The following is a 12,415-nucleotide window of genomic DNA, read 5'->3' as shown; positions in this document are numbered from 1 at the left end:
AAGTTCAAGTAATGAAAATGGAAATATTAAAATAAGATGGTCAAGAGTGGGCCAGGTGCATTTTGGATTTCAGTTTCCCTGGAAACCCATAAGTCAGTCAACCCATCTGATGAAAATGAGATTTTGCTGCGCTGTAAATGTTTTTATTCCTGATCTTTTTTCTGTATGTGTGTTTTTTTTTCTTGAGCAGAGGCCTACAGCATTGGCTAAAATTCTTGGCGTGTACCGAATTGGTTATAAGAACTCTCAAAACAATACGGAGAAGAAGCTGGATCTTCTGGTCATGGAAAATCTGTTCTATGGCAGGAAAATGACCCAGGTAGTAAATTTTGGATTTGGTAATGCAATCAACATCCAAACTCTATATGGTGGAGTTGAATGCAATTCTGGCACCAGTATCAATCAATGAACAGCATTTATTGAGCACATACTGTGTGCAGAGCACTGTTCCGAACATTTGGGATGGCACAATAGAGTTAGGGGAGACGAGCCTTGCTCTCAAGGAGTTTACAGTCTAGTAGGGAAGACACACACTAACTAAATATCAGGTAGGAGGAAATAATGTTGTATGGAAGATGTGCGCAAACGTGCCCTGGGGAGTTACAGTAGAGATTAGATGGTGCAGAAATAGCAGTTGGGATTATAAAGGAGGAGGGGTTAGAGATTAATTAAGGCAGGCCTCCGGGGGGAGCTATGATTTAGGAAGGGCTTTGAAAATTTGGGGAGTTCAGCTCTGAAGGATCAGGGAGTTCAAGACAGTGCAGGGCATGTGAGCAAGAAGTTGGCGGCAGTAAATAAAACCAGGATGCCCTGAACCTGGATCAGGGAATTGCAGACTGAAATGTCAAGCTTTCTGTTAGCTTGAAGGCATGGATAGGACAGGATAGACCTGCGGGGTAGGCCCCAGGACGACGGTACCAACCAGAGGGACTCTTGACCCAGCGCCATTCGAGGCGGTTGCCACGGCTGGGTTGCATTAGGGTTATTTGCCAGCTAAAGAGCCTCGTGTTTAGGAAAGAAGCAAACTTGCCATGTGGAGGGCCCACCAAACCCAACAGTGACAAGAGGCAAGGAGCCAAAAAGGGCTGAAAGTCGAGGCAGGGTTCCCCACCCCCAGGAGTTTATTCATGATCTGCCCTCCTCATGTTGGGTCCCAGACAGAGCCCCTTTTGATCCAGGAGGCTCCCTGCTGGCTGAAGAGTCTCTGAGCACATCCTCGACACTCCGCATTCAGCTCCCCTTTACTCTCTTCACCCGGGGTACACAGCCCCCGGCTTTTCTCCTTAGGGCCGGTCCCAATGGGAGACCCTCTCTGCCTTCTGGCAGCCCCGTCTCCAAGGCATGGTGCTCCACACACTCAGAATCCTCCTCCTCACTCCAGCATGGCCTAGTTCATTCATTCAGTCATATTTATTGAGCACTTACTGTGTGGAGAGCACCGTACTAAGTGCTTGGGAGAGTGCAGTATAACAAAAAATAGACACATCCTTGCCCACAGCAAGTTTAATCTAGAGGATGGGCCTGGGAGTCAGAAGGACCTGAGTTCTAATCCCAGTTCCACCACATTTCTTGCTGTGGGACCTTGAGCAAATCACTTCACTTCTCTGTGCCTCAGTTACCACATCTGTAAAATGGGGATTAAGTCCGTGTTCCCATTTGATACAGGAACTGTGTCCAATCTGACTTGCTTGTTTCCATACTGGCGCTTCATACAGTGCTTGGCATATAGTAAGCACTAAACAAATCCACAATTATTAATATTAATATTATTGATGATAATTATTTCCATGGAGGCTTCGAACACTCTCTAGTTTCCCAGACGGTGGCGGTAACTGGACTGAGCACATTGTTTTAAGGAGAAAACTTGTGACATTCACAGACTCTGTCAAAGGGCAGTCTGCTTCTCCAAACCCCCTCCTATCCTTTCACACACCCAACCTCCACGGGGACAGGTTACAGGAGGGAGGGAGGAGGGAGAAATAAGCGGTGGAACTCCCCGGGCAGTGCCATATCTCCATGGTTGTCTGCTCGCCCCTCAAACCAATCCTAAAGCTCACTTCTTCCCCACAGAGTGGCTTTGCAGCTTAAAGGGGATTCAGGGCCCCTGCTTGGCCTTACTCTCGGGAAAGTGGTGGCTATTAGAGGAAAGTGAAAGGAAAAAAACAGTTCCTGACGGTCCCACTAAAACCTTTTTGCCCTTTATGTGGTTCTGCTTATTAGGTTTGAGTATAGGTAAGGCTGATTAGGCACAGATGTCTTAGTTGCTTAGTTTATCAAGTCTTCTCCTTGTTATCTTCTTGCTAGTGTTTCTTTTGTAACATGGAAATGACCTTGTTATTCAGCACTTGCACATGATTTTCAAATGCGACTGTATTTGTGCTGGCCCCTTTCTTTCCAATAAAGGCTCATAGGAGATGAAAAATCATCTTTTCACCGACTGCAGTGGGTGTTGTTCAGACCCTCAGAGAAACTTCAATTACCCAATTAATTACTTTTGACACCGAATTGTGCAGGATCTTTCAGACAGACCTTCGAGTCCCCCCTAGTGACAGTTTTCTCTCTGGCAGGTTTTTGACCTGAAGGGCTCTCTGAGGAATCGAAATGTGAAAACCGACACTGGTAAAGAAAGCTGTGATGTGGTCCTGCTAGACGAAAACCTTTTGAAGATGGTGCGGGATAACCCTCTGTACATCCGATCGCACTGTAAGGCTGTACTGAAAGCCTCCATCCACAGCGACTCCCACTTCCTCTCGAGCCACCTCATTATAGATTACTCTCTGTTGGTAGGCCGAGACGACACAAGCAATGAGCTGGTGGTTGGAATTATCGGTAAGTAATATCTGTAGGACATTTAAATTCATTTTTATCTTTAACCAGCAACTACACGATTTCGCACCCTCATTTACTCAATAATGAAAATAATTATAATTTTGTTCAACACTTAACTTTGCTTAACTCTGTGCCCAGCACTGAGGTAAATCCTGCATCAGTCTCAGTCCTTGTTCTACATAGGGCTCACAGTCTAAAGGGGAAAGAACAACCCATATTTCATTCAGTTGTATTTATTGAGCACTTACTGTGTGCAAAGCACTGACAAAGAAGTACTGACATTCCCTGCCCGCAAAGAGCTTAGAGTCTGGAGGCGGGGGAGACAGATATCAATACAAATAAATAAAATTACAGATATGTAGATAAATGCTCTGGGGTTAGGTGGGGGTGGAGGAAGGAGAGCAAAGGGAGTAAGTCAGAAAGACGCAGAAGGGGGTGGGAGATGAGGAAAAGTGGGGCCTCTTGGAGGAGATGTGCCTTCAATAACGCTTTGAAGTGGGAGAGAGTAATTTTCTATCAGATTTGAGAAGGGAGGGCGTTCCACGCCAGAGGCAGGATGTGGGCTAGTGGTCGGCAGCACGGCAGTGTGATCTAGGCACAGTGAGAAGGTCAGCACTAGAGGAGTGAAGTGTGGAACTGGGTTGTAGAAGGAGAGAAGTGAAGTGAGATAGGAGAGGGCAAGGTGATGGAGTGCTTTAAAGCCAGTGGTGTGGAGTTTTCGTTTGCTACGGAGATGGATGGGCAACCACTGGAGATTTATGGGAGCGGGGTGACTTGTCCCAAAGGTTTTTCTTGAACAATGATCCAGGCAGCAGAGTGAAGTGTAGGGACTGGAGTCGGGAGAGATAGGAGGCTGGGCAGTCAGCAAGGAGGCTGATTAAGTAATCCAGGTAAGATAGGATGAGTGATTGTATTAATGTGGTAGCAGTTTGGATGGAGAGGAAAGGATGGATTTTAGCGATATCGTGAAGGTGGGACTGACAGGACTTAGTGATGGATTGAATATGAGAGTTGAATGAGAGAGAGGAGTCCAGGATAACACCAAGGTTAAGGGCTTGTGAGACAGGAAGGATGGTGGTGCCATCTACAGTGATGGGAAAGTCACAGGGGGACAGGATTTGGGTAGGAAGATAGTTCTGTTTTGAACATGTTAAGTTTGAGGTGATGGGAGGACACTCAAATAGAGATGTCTTGAAGGTGGGAGAAGATGTGAAGCTGAAGAGAGGGAGAGAAATCAAGGCTAGAGATGTAGATTTGTGCATCGTCCGCATAGAGATGGTAGTTGAAGCCATAGGAGGGAATGAGTTCTCCGAGGGAGTGGGTATAGATGGAGAATAGAAGGGAACCCAGACCTGAACCTTATGGGACCCCACAGTTAGGGGGTGGGAGGCAAAGGCGGAGCCTGCAAAGGAAACTGAGTATGAATGGCCAGAGACATAAGAGGAGAACCAGAAAAGGGCAGAGTCGGTGAAACCAAGGTTGGATAACATTTCCAGGAGAAAGGGGGTGATCCACAGTGTCGAAGGCAGCTGAGAGGAGGATTAGGATGGAGTAGAAGCTGTTGGATTTGGCAAGAAGGAGATCATCGGTTACCTTTGAGAGGGTGGTTTCTGTGGAGGGAAGGGGATGGAAGCCAGATTGGAGGGGTTCAAGGAGAGGTTTGGAGGAGAGGAATTTGAGACAGCGGGTGTAGACAGCTCTTTCCAGGAGTTTGGAAAGGAATGGTAGGAGGGAGCTGGGGGCGATACCTGGAGGGAGCCTAGGGGTCTAGGGAGTGTTTTTTTAGGATAGGGAAGATAAGGGCATGTTTGAAAGCAGTGAGGAAGAAACCATTGGCGAGGAAGCTGAGGCACCCAAAAGTAAAGCAGTTTTCAACACCCAGCAGTCAAGTGGCAGAGCTGGGAATAGAACCCAGGTTTCTGGGAAGCAGAGTGGCTGAGCGGAAAGAGCACGGGCCTGGGAATTAGAAGACCTGAGTTCTCATTCCAGCTTTGCCACTTGTCTGCTCTGTGACCATTGGAAGTCACTCAACTCCCCTGTGCTTCAGTTACCTCGTCGGTAAAATGGGGATTAAGACTGTGTCCAATCTGATTAGCTTGTATCTTTCCCAGCACTTAGTACAGCGCCTGGCACATAGTAAGTGCTTAACAAACACCGTAAAAAAAGGTCTCCCTACTCTGTCCTGTGCTCTTTCCAGTAGCCCCATCTGCTTCTTATATTGCTTCAGTAGTCTACTTAATTAAAATACTTTCCTCGAGGCTAGTAGGAGTATAACGAAGCAAAATGACTACTTTTACACTCAAATAGGGCTTCAGAAATGGCTCCCCTTCACTTCAATGTCAGCTGCAGCTCAGGTTTATGAACATTGTTCGTAAGATTTAGGCATTTTCTTGACTTTGGACTCCTGCAGAAGTGGTCCTCACATACCTGCAGTTACGTTCAAGAAGGAATTTGTTTCCTATGAAGTCCTGTGAGAAGCAACATGGCGTAGTGGAGAGAGCACAGGCCTGGGATGTCAGCAGGTCATGGGTTCTAATTCCGACTCTACCACTTGTCTGCTGTGTGACCTTGGGCAAGTCACTTCTCTTCTCTGTGCCTCAGTTCCCTCATTTGTAAAATGAGGATTGAGACTGTGATCTGCTTGTATCCACCCCAGTGCTTAGAACTGTGCTTGGCACATTCATTCATTCATTCATTCAGTCATATTTATTGAGCACTTACTGTGTGCAGAGCACTGTACTAAGTGCTTGGAAAGTACAGTTCAGTAACAGAGACAATCCCTACCCAACAATGGGCTCGCAGTCTAGAAGGGGGAGACAGACAACAAAACAACTAGACGGGCATCAGTAGCATCAGAATAGATAAATAGAATTATAGATATATACATATCATTAATAAAATAGAATAATAAATATGTACAAATATACACAAGTGGTGTGGGGAAGGGAAGGGAGTTGAGCAGAGGGAGGGAGTAGTGGCGATGGGGAGGGAAGGAGGAGCAGAGGGAAAGGGGAGCTCAGTCTGGGAAGGCCTCCTGGAGGAGGTGAGCTCTCAGTAATAATAATAATAATGTTGGTATTTGTTAAGCGCTTACTATGTGCCGAGCACTGTTCTAAGCGCTGGGGTTGACATAGGGGAATCAGGTTGTCCCACGTGGGGCTCACAGTCTTAATCCCCATTTTACAGATGAGGGAACTGAGGCACGGAGAAGTTAAGTGACTTGCCCACAGTCACACAGCCGACAAGTGGCAGAGCTGGGATTCGAACTCATGAGCCCTGACTCCAAAGCCCGTGCTCTTTCCACTGAGCCACGCTGCTTCTTCCTTGAAGTGGGGAAGAGAGCTAGTTTGGCGGATGTGAGGAGGGAGGGCATTCCAGGCAGAGGTAGGACGTGAGACAGGCGAGAATGAGGCACAGTTAGGAGGTTAGCGGCAGAAGAGCAGAGTGTGCAGGCTGGACTGTAGAAGGAGAGAAGGGATGTGAGGTAGGTGGGGGAGAGGGGATGGAGAGCTTTGAAGCCAGCAGTGCTTTGTGTGAAGGTTGATAGGCAACCCCTGGAGATTTTTGAGGAGCGGGGTGACATGCCCAGGGCATTTCTGTAGAAAGATTATCCGGGCAGCAGAGTGAAGTATAGACTGGAGCAGGGAGAGGCAGGAGGATGGGAGATCAGAAAGGCAGTAATCCAGTCGGGATAGGATGAGAGATTGTACCAACCAGAAAGCGGTTTGGAATAAGCACTTAACAAATACCATTATTATTATTCTTTGGTTTTTCACCCCCAAACTGAGAACATAAATACAAAGGATTTGAGCAGAAACTACAAGTATTGGTAGTGTGGCAGATATAACAGAAACCATCAGAACAAATGGAGGTGAAGTGCCATCTGACCTAGAGAAGGAAAGAAGACATCTCATGTCTATTCTCAGAACGTACACTGTAGAGTTGTATTCTAAATCAGGCAAAATCCTTTCTAGCAATGTCTCTCTAAATTTACCCCAAAGGGATGTGCAATTGTGAGGCTGGTAAACTGATACTGATTTTTGCTCCCCAGTTCCTGTTTTTTCCTTCTCCCCTTTCATCCCAAAAAGCTATAACTTTACTTTCAATTTTTGTTTCCATCAGATTATATTCGAACGTTTACATGGGACAAAAAGCTTGAAATGGTGGTGAAATCAACAGGAATTTTAGGTGGACAAGGTGAATCAGTCTTTTCTTTTGATACATTATGCATCTTGTCTCTTTCTACTTTTTCTTTCCTTTTAATTTTTCTATAAATGGCTTTCCCTAAATTCTCCTATTTCTAAGCTTCCTGAAAACTGATGTTCCTCTGGGCTTTTTTGTTGATCTATTTATTTTTGGTCCTTGAGTTCCAAGGCTCGCCCACGAACCCATCTCTCAAGTTTTAAATTTAGTCCCTGAGTCTAGAGTCATCAATGCTATGGCCTTTTAACATTTAGCCTTAATAGATGTCTACGCAATTAGATTTTCTTGAATTATTATTGCTACTATTATCACCAACATTGATAAAGCCCTTATAATTAGAAGACACTAGTAGGGAAGCTATTCTCAGAGTTCCGGACTTTGGATATAGATTTATTCTTTTTTAATCCATTTTTTGCTCAATCTATGGCCACAAAGCAGATTACAAGCCTGGGATTATTTTTAGGTATTGGGTGCTCCCACGAATCTGCAAGAGTGGATAAATTTTAAGTTTCATAGGACATTGTAACATGCTTGATGTCATGAGCTGCTAGCTGTTCCTTGTCCACAAATGCCATCACTGCTTGTGAGGAGTCCAGAATACGTCTGGGGGAGAGAGCACTTCCTCCCAGGTCTCCCAAGGCAACTTCTAGGATATGGAGCAGAGCTCAGCCCCAGGACAGGATCAGGGCAGGAGCAAAAGCAAGAAGTGGGCTTCCTTTTTGCCCTTTCACTGTTTCTCTGCAGGTGTTTGTACTTCCCAATCAATCAATCATATTTATTGAGCGCTTACTGTGTGCAGAGCACTCTACTAAGCACTTCGGAGAGTACAGTACAGCAGAATTAGTGGACACGATCCCTGCCCATAACGAGGTTACAGTCTAGAAGGGAAGAATGATATGATTAATATAAATAATTTATAATATGTATTTTAAAGATTTATACATAAGTGCTGTGGGAGTAGGAGGGGGTGAATATCAAGTGTCCAAAAGTCACAGATTACAGTGCATAGAGGACGCAGGGAGAGGGTGAGCCAGGGAAAAGAGGGCTTAATCGGGAAAAGCCTCATGGAGGAGATGTTAATAATAATGCTTTGAAGGTGGAGAGAGTAGAGGTCTGGCCTGGATGGAGTGGGAGGGAGTTCCAGGCTATGGGGAGGATGTGGGAAAGAGGTCGGCAACGAGATAGACAGGATCAGGCCACAGTGAGTAAACTGGCCTTAGAGGATTGGGTTGTGTGGGCTGGGCTATAGTAGGAGGTTATTGAAGTGAAGTAGGGTGGGGTAAACTGATTGAGTAGTTTAAAGCCAATGGTCAGGAGTTGGTTTCTGTTCCCCTAAAAATATCATCTCTGTGTCACGTTCTCTATGAGCAAGGTCTTTCTTTCTTAATTCTCTCTGGGAGCAACCAGTACCTCAGACCAAAATATAAGGCTTCTAACTTGAGGAGAGAGTCAGTGGATGGAACTTAACTGAGGCCTTTCTAATGTGTGGTGCCTTTGTGGTGGCTTGTTTTCAGAACGTGTCTGTGGAGGGCCTAACTGTATTTTTTTTTTCCATTTATTTTCAAAAAACCTCAGGAAAAATGCCAACTGTTGTCTCTCCAGAGCTGTACAGGACTAGATTTTGCGAAGCAATGGACAAGTATTTCCTCATGGTACCGGACCACTGGACAGGCCTGGGCTTGAACTGCTGAGAGGATGCCCATGGCTTGGATGGTTTGAAAACAGTAAGGACAAGAGGGGAAGAGCTACCTGTCCCCTTCTCATCCACCTCTGAATGCACTGGCCTCCCTGGACAGTAGCCACACGGGCTATAGACGTCTGATACGTACAATACACATCTGTCTGCACTTTAGTTTTTTTTTATACAAGTGGATTTTCTGGAGATTTAAAAGAAAAGCTGGACAGAGCCGTCTTTTTCCTCACTGAAGCTGAAACCTGAAGAAGTATTTAACAGGGTCAAAGGGGAAATGTACAGTTCAAGGGGCCAACTAAGACGAATCCAGCTGTAGGAAGACACACTGGCAGTGTCTAACATGGTGCTTTCCCACTGAAAGCATTTTTGTAAATTAGATGAACTCTTGTTTTGTGTTTCTTGTACATAATCTAATATAAATTGTTCTCAAAATGTCTGGAGCATCTGTGTCGATGCAGGGAATTAGATGGCACTAAGAAAAATTCCTTTATGGTCAGCTAAGCCTGCCGGCAGTGTGCGTCACTGACATGTCTCGGTCGATTTAGTGTTTTTGCCCTTTTGCTCAGAATCACGTCACAGTTAACGTCCGATTGACTTATGGTACAATAAGGTAGAAATTACTTGTTTAAATTCCGCCTGTTATTGTTTTACCTAACTGTTGACAACAGATTTTACTGCTAATCATTTGGAAATTTTCCATTTTATTGAGACAATAATTGGGACAGTTCATGCATTTTAATTTCACACGTACCCAAACCGCGCCCTTCCCCTCAAATTGAAGGGTACATAAATCAGATATGGAAAAGAGAGCTGAGTGGATTGTTTTCTAGATCTCTGGGTTACCTAAAAATAAATCGAGCCGTGTCATACAATTGAGAAGGAAGTAAGTAGCTCATTTAGTGATGGTGTGGCCACTTTTTCCAAGGCACTTTATTAGATGGGAGCTTTTCTTGGGGGCTGACAAAATTCTGTATTTCCCCACTAAAGCCGCACTTCCAGGCGCCGTGCAAACCTGCCGAACTGTGCCCCGTCGGCCTCTTATTTGTGAGTAATAATAATAATAATTTTGGTATTTGTTAAGCGCTTACTATGTGCAGAGCACTGTTCTAAGCACTGGGGTAGATACAAGGTAATCAGGTTGTCCCACGTGAGGCTCACAGTTAATCCCCATTTTACAGATGAGGTAACTGAGGCACAGAAAAGTTAAGTGACTTGCCCATAGTCACACAGCTGAGTAGTCCCTTGGGCGGCAACTTTCCAAAGCGCATGTGGGGCATCTCCTCTCAGGGCGCGATAAACAGTCAACTGCCTTGGCCGCATTGGTGTCGGCGCTTAGAACAGTGCTTGACACGTGGTGAGCGCTTAACAAATACCATCATTCATTCATTCATTCATTCAATAGTATTTATTGAGCGCTTACTCTGTGCAGAGCACTGTACTAAGCGCTTGGGATGAACAAGTCGGCAACAGATAGAGACAGTCCCTGCCGTTTGACGGGCTTACAGTCTAATCAGGGGAGACGGACAGACAAGAACAATGGCAATAAATAGAGTCAAGGGGAAGAACATCTCGTAAAAACAATGGCAACTAAATAGAATCAAGGCGATGTACAATTCATTAACAAAATAAATAGGGTAATGGAAATATATACAGTTGAGCGGACGAGTACAGTGCTGTGGGGATGGGAAGGGAGAGGTGGAGGAGCAGAGGGAAAGGGGGAAAATGAGGGTTTAGCTGCGGAGAGGTAAAGGGGGGGGTGACAGAGGGAGTAGAGGGAGAAGAGGAGCTCAGTCTGGGAAGGCCTCTTGGAGGAGGTGAGTTTTAAGTACGGTTTTGAAGAGGGAAAGAGAATCAGTTTGGCAGAGGTGAGGAGGGAGGGCGTTCCAGGACCGCGGGAGGATGTGGCCCAGGGGTCGACGGCGGGATAGGCGAGACCGAGGGACGGTGAGGAGGTGGGCAGCAGAGGAGCAGAGCGTGCGGGGTGGGCGGTAGAAAGAGAGAAGGGAGGAGAGGTAGGAAGGGGCAAGGTGATGGAGAGCCTTAAAGCCTAGAGTGAGGAGTTTTTGTTTGGAGCAGAGGTTGATAAGCAACCACTGGAGTTGTTTAAGAAGGGGAGTGACATGCCCAGATCTTTTCTGCAGGAAGATGAGCCGGGCAGCGGAGTGAAGAATAGACTGGAGCGGGGCGAGAGAGGAGGAAGGGAGGTCAGAGAGAAGGCTGACACAGTAGTCTAGCCGGGATATAACGAGAGCCTGTAGCAGTAAGGTAGCCGTTTGGGTGGAGAGGAAAGGGCAGATCTTGGCGATATTGTAGAGGTGAAACCGGCAGGTCTCGGTAACGGATAGGATGTGTGGGGTGAACGAGAGAGACGAGTCAAGGATGACACTGAGATTGCGGGCCTGAGAGACGGGAAGGATGGTCGTGCCATCCACGGTGATAGAGAAGTCTGGGAGAGGACCGGGTTTGGGAGGGAAGATGAGGAGCTCAGTCTTGCTCATGTTGAGTTTTAGGTGGCGGGCCGACATCCAGGTGGAAACGTCCCGGAGGCAGGAGGAGATGCGAGCCTGAAGGGAGGGGGAGAGGACAGGGGCGGAGATGTAGATCTGCGTGTCATCTGCGTAGAGATGGTAGTCAAAGCCGTGAGAGCGAATGAGTTCACCGAGGGAGTGAGTGTAAATGGAGAACAGAAGAGGGCCAAGAACTGACCCTTGAGGAACTCCAACAGTTAAAGGATGGGAGGGGGAGGAGGCGCCAGCGAAGGAGACCGAGAATGACCGGCCAGAGGGGTAAGAGGAGAACCAGGAGAGGATGGAGTCCGTGAAGCCAAGGTGAGATAAGGTATGGAGGAGGAGGGGATGGTCGACAGTGTCAAAGGCAGCAGAGAGGTCAAGGAGGATCAGAATGGAGTAGGAGCCATTGGATTTGGCAAGAAGGAGGTCATGGGTGACCTTAGAGAGAGCAGTCTCGGTAGAGTGGAGGGGACGGAAGCCAGATTGGAGGGGGTCTAGGAGAGAATGGGAGTTAAGGAATTCTAAGCATCGATTGTAGACGACTCGTTCTAGGATTTTGGAAAGGAAGGGTAGTAGGGAGATAGGGCGATAACTGGAGGGGTAAGTGGGGTCGAGAGCAGGTTTTTTTAGGATGGGCTAGACGTGGGCATGTTTGAAGGCAGAGGGGAAGGAGCCATTGGAGATTGAGTGGTTAAAAATAGAAGTTAAGGAAGGGAGGAGGGCAGGGGCGATGGAATGGGGTCCGAGGCGTGGGTGGAGGGGGTGGCACTTGCGAGGAGGGAGGAGATCTCTGAGGATACTGCAGGGAAGGATGGGAAAATAGGGGAGAGGGTTGGTGGGGGGGAGGGGAGAGGCGGAGGGGTGACTTTGGGGAGCTCAGACCGGATTGTGTTGATTTTCGTGAGGAAATAGGTGGCCAGATCATTGGGGGTGAGAGATGGGGGAGGGGGAGGAACAGGGGGCCTAAGGAGAGAGTTAAAGGTCTGGAACAATCGGCGGGGGTGACGGGCATGGGTGTCGATGAGGGAGGAGAAGAGGTTTTGCCTGGCGGAGGAGAGGGCAGAGTTAAGGCAGGAAAGGATAAATTTGAAGTGTGTGAGGCCGGCTCGGTGCTTGGACTTTTGCCAGCAGCGCTCGGCAGCTTGAGCATAGGAGCGTAGGAGGCGGACGGAGGAGGTGA

At 47.1% G+C, this 12,415-nt stretch overlaps 1 protein-coding gene across 7 annotated transcripts in view; it reads left to right on the top strand.

Moving 5' to 3' along the window:
* The window catches only part of PIKFYVE (phosphoinositide kinase, FYVE-type zinc finger containing), a 154,418-nt gene extending 144,817 nt beyond the window's left edge, over positions 1–9,601 (top strand). For all 7 annotated transcript variants that reach the window (XM_029068330.2, XM_029068333.1, XM_029068334.1 and 4 more), the window contains 4 exons: positions 191–319; positions 2,568–2,829; positions 6,952–7,026; positions 8,608–9,601. In XM_029068330.2, the coding sequence (XP_028924163.1) occupies positions 191–319; positions 2,568–2,829; positions 6,952–7,026; positions 8,608–8,723 (582 nt within the window). In that variant the 3' untranslated portion in view covers positions 8,724–9,601. The remainder of the gene's footprint in view (positions 1–190; positions 320–2,567; positions 2,830–6,951; positions 7,027–8,607) is intronic.
* The last annotated feature ends 2,814 nt before the right edge of the window (positions 9,602–12,415 follow it).

The sequence above is a fragment of the Ornithorhynchus anatinus genome, chromosome 7 (assembly GCF_004115215.2).
Source record: "Ornithorhynchus anatinus isolate Pmale09 chromosome 7, mOrnAna1.pri.v4, whole genome shotgun sequence".
NCBI classification, from domain to species: domain Eukaryota; kingdom Metazoa; phylum Chordata; class Mammalia; order Monotremata; family Ornithorhynchidae; genus Ornithorhynchus; species Ornithorhynchus anatinus.
The sequence above is the reverse complement of the archived record's forward strand: the minus strand, read 5'-3'. Positions and strand labels throughout refer to the sequence as shown.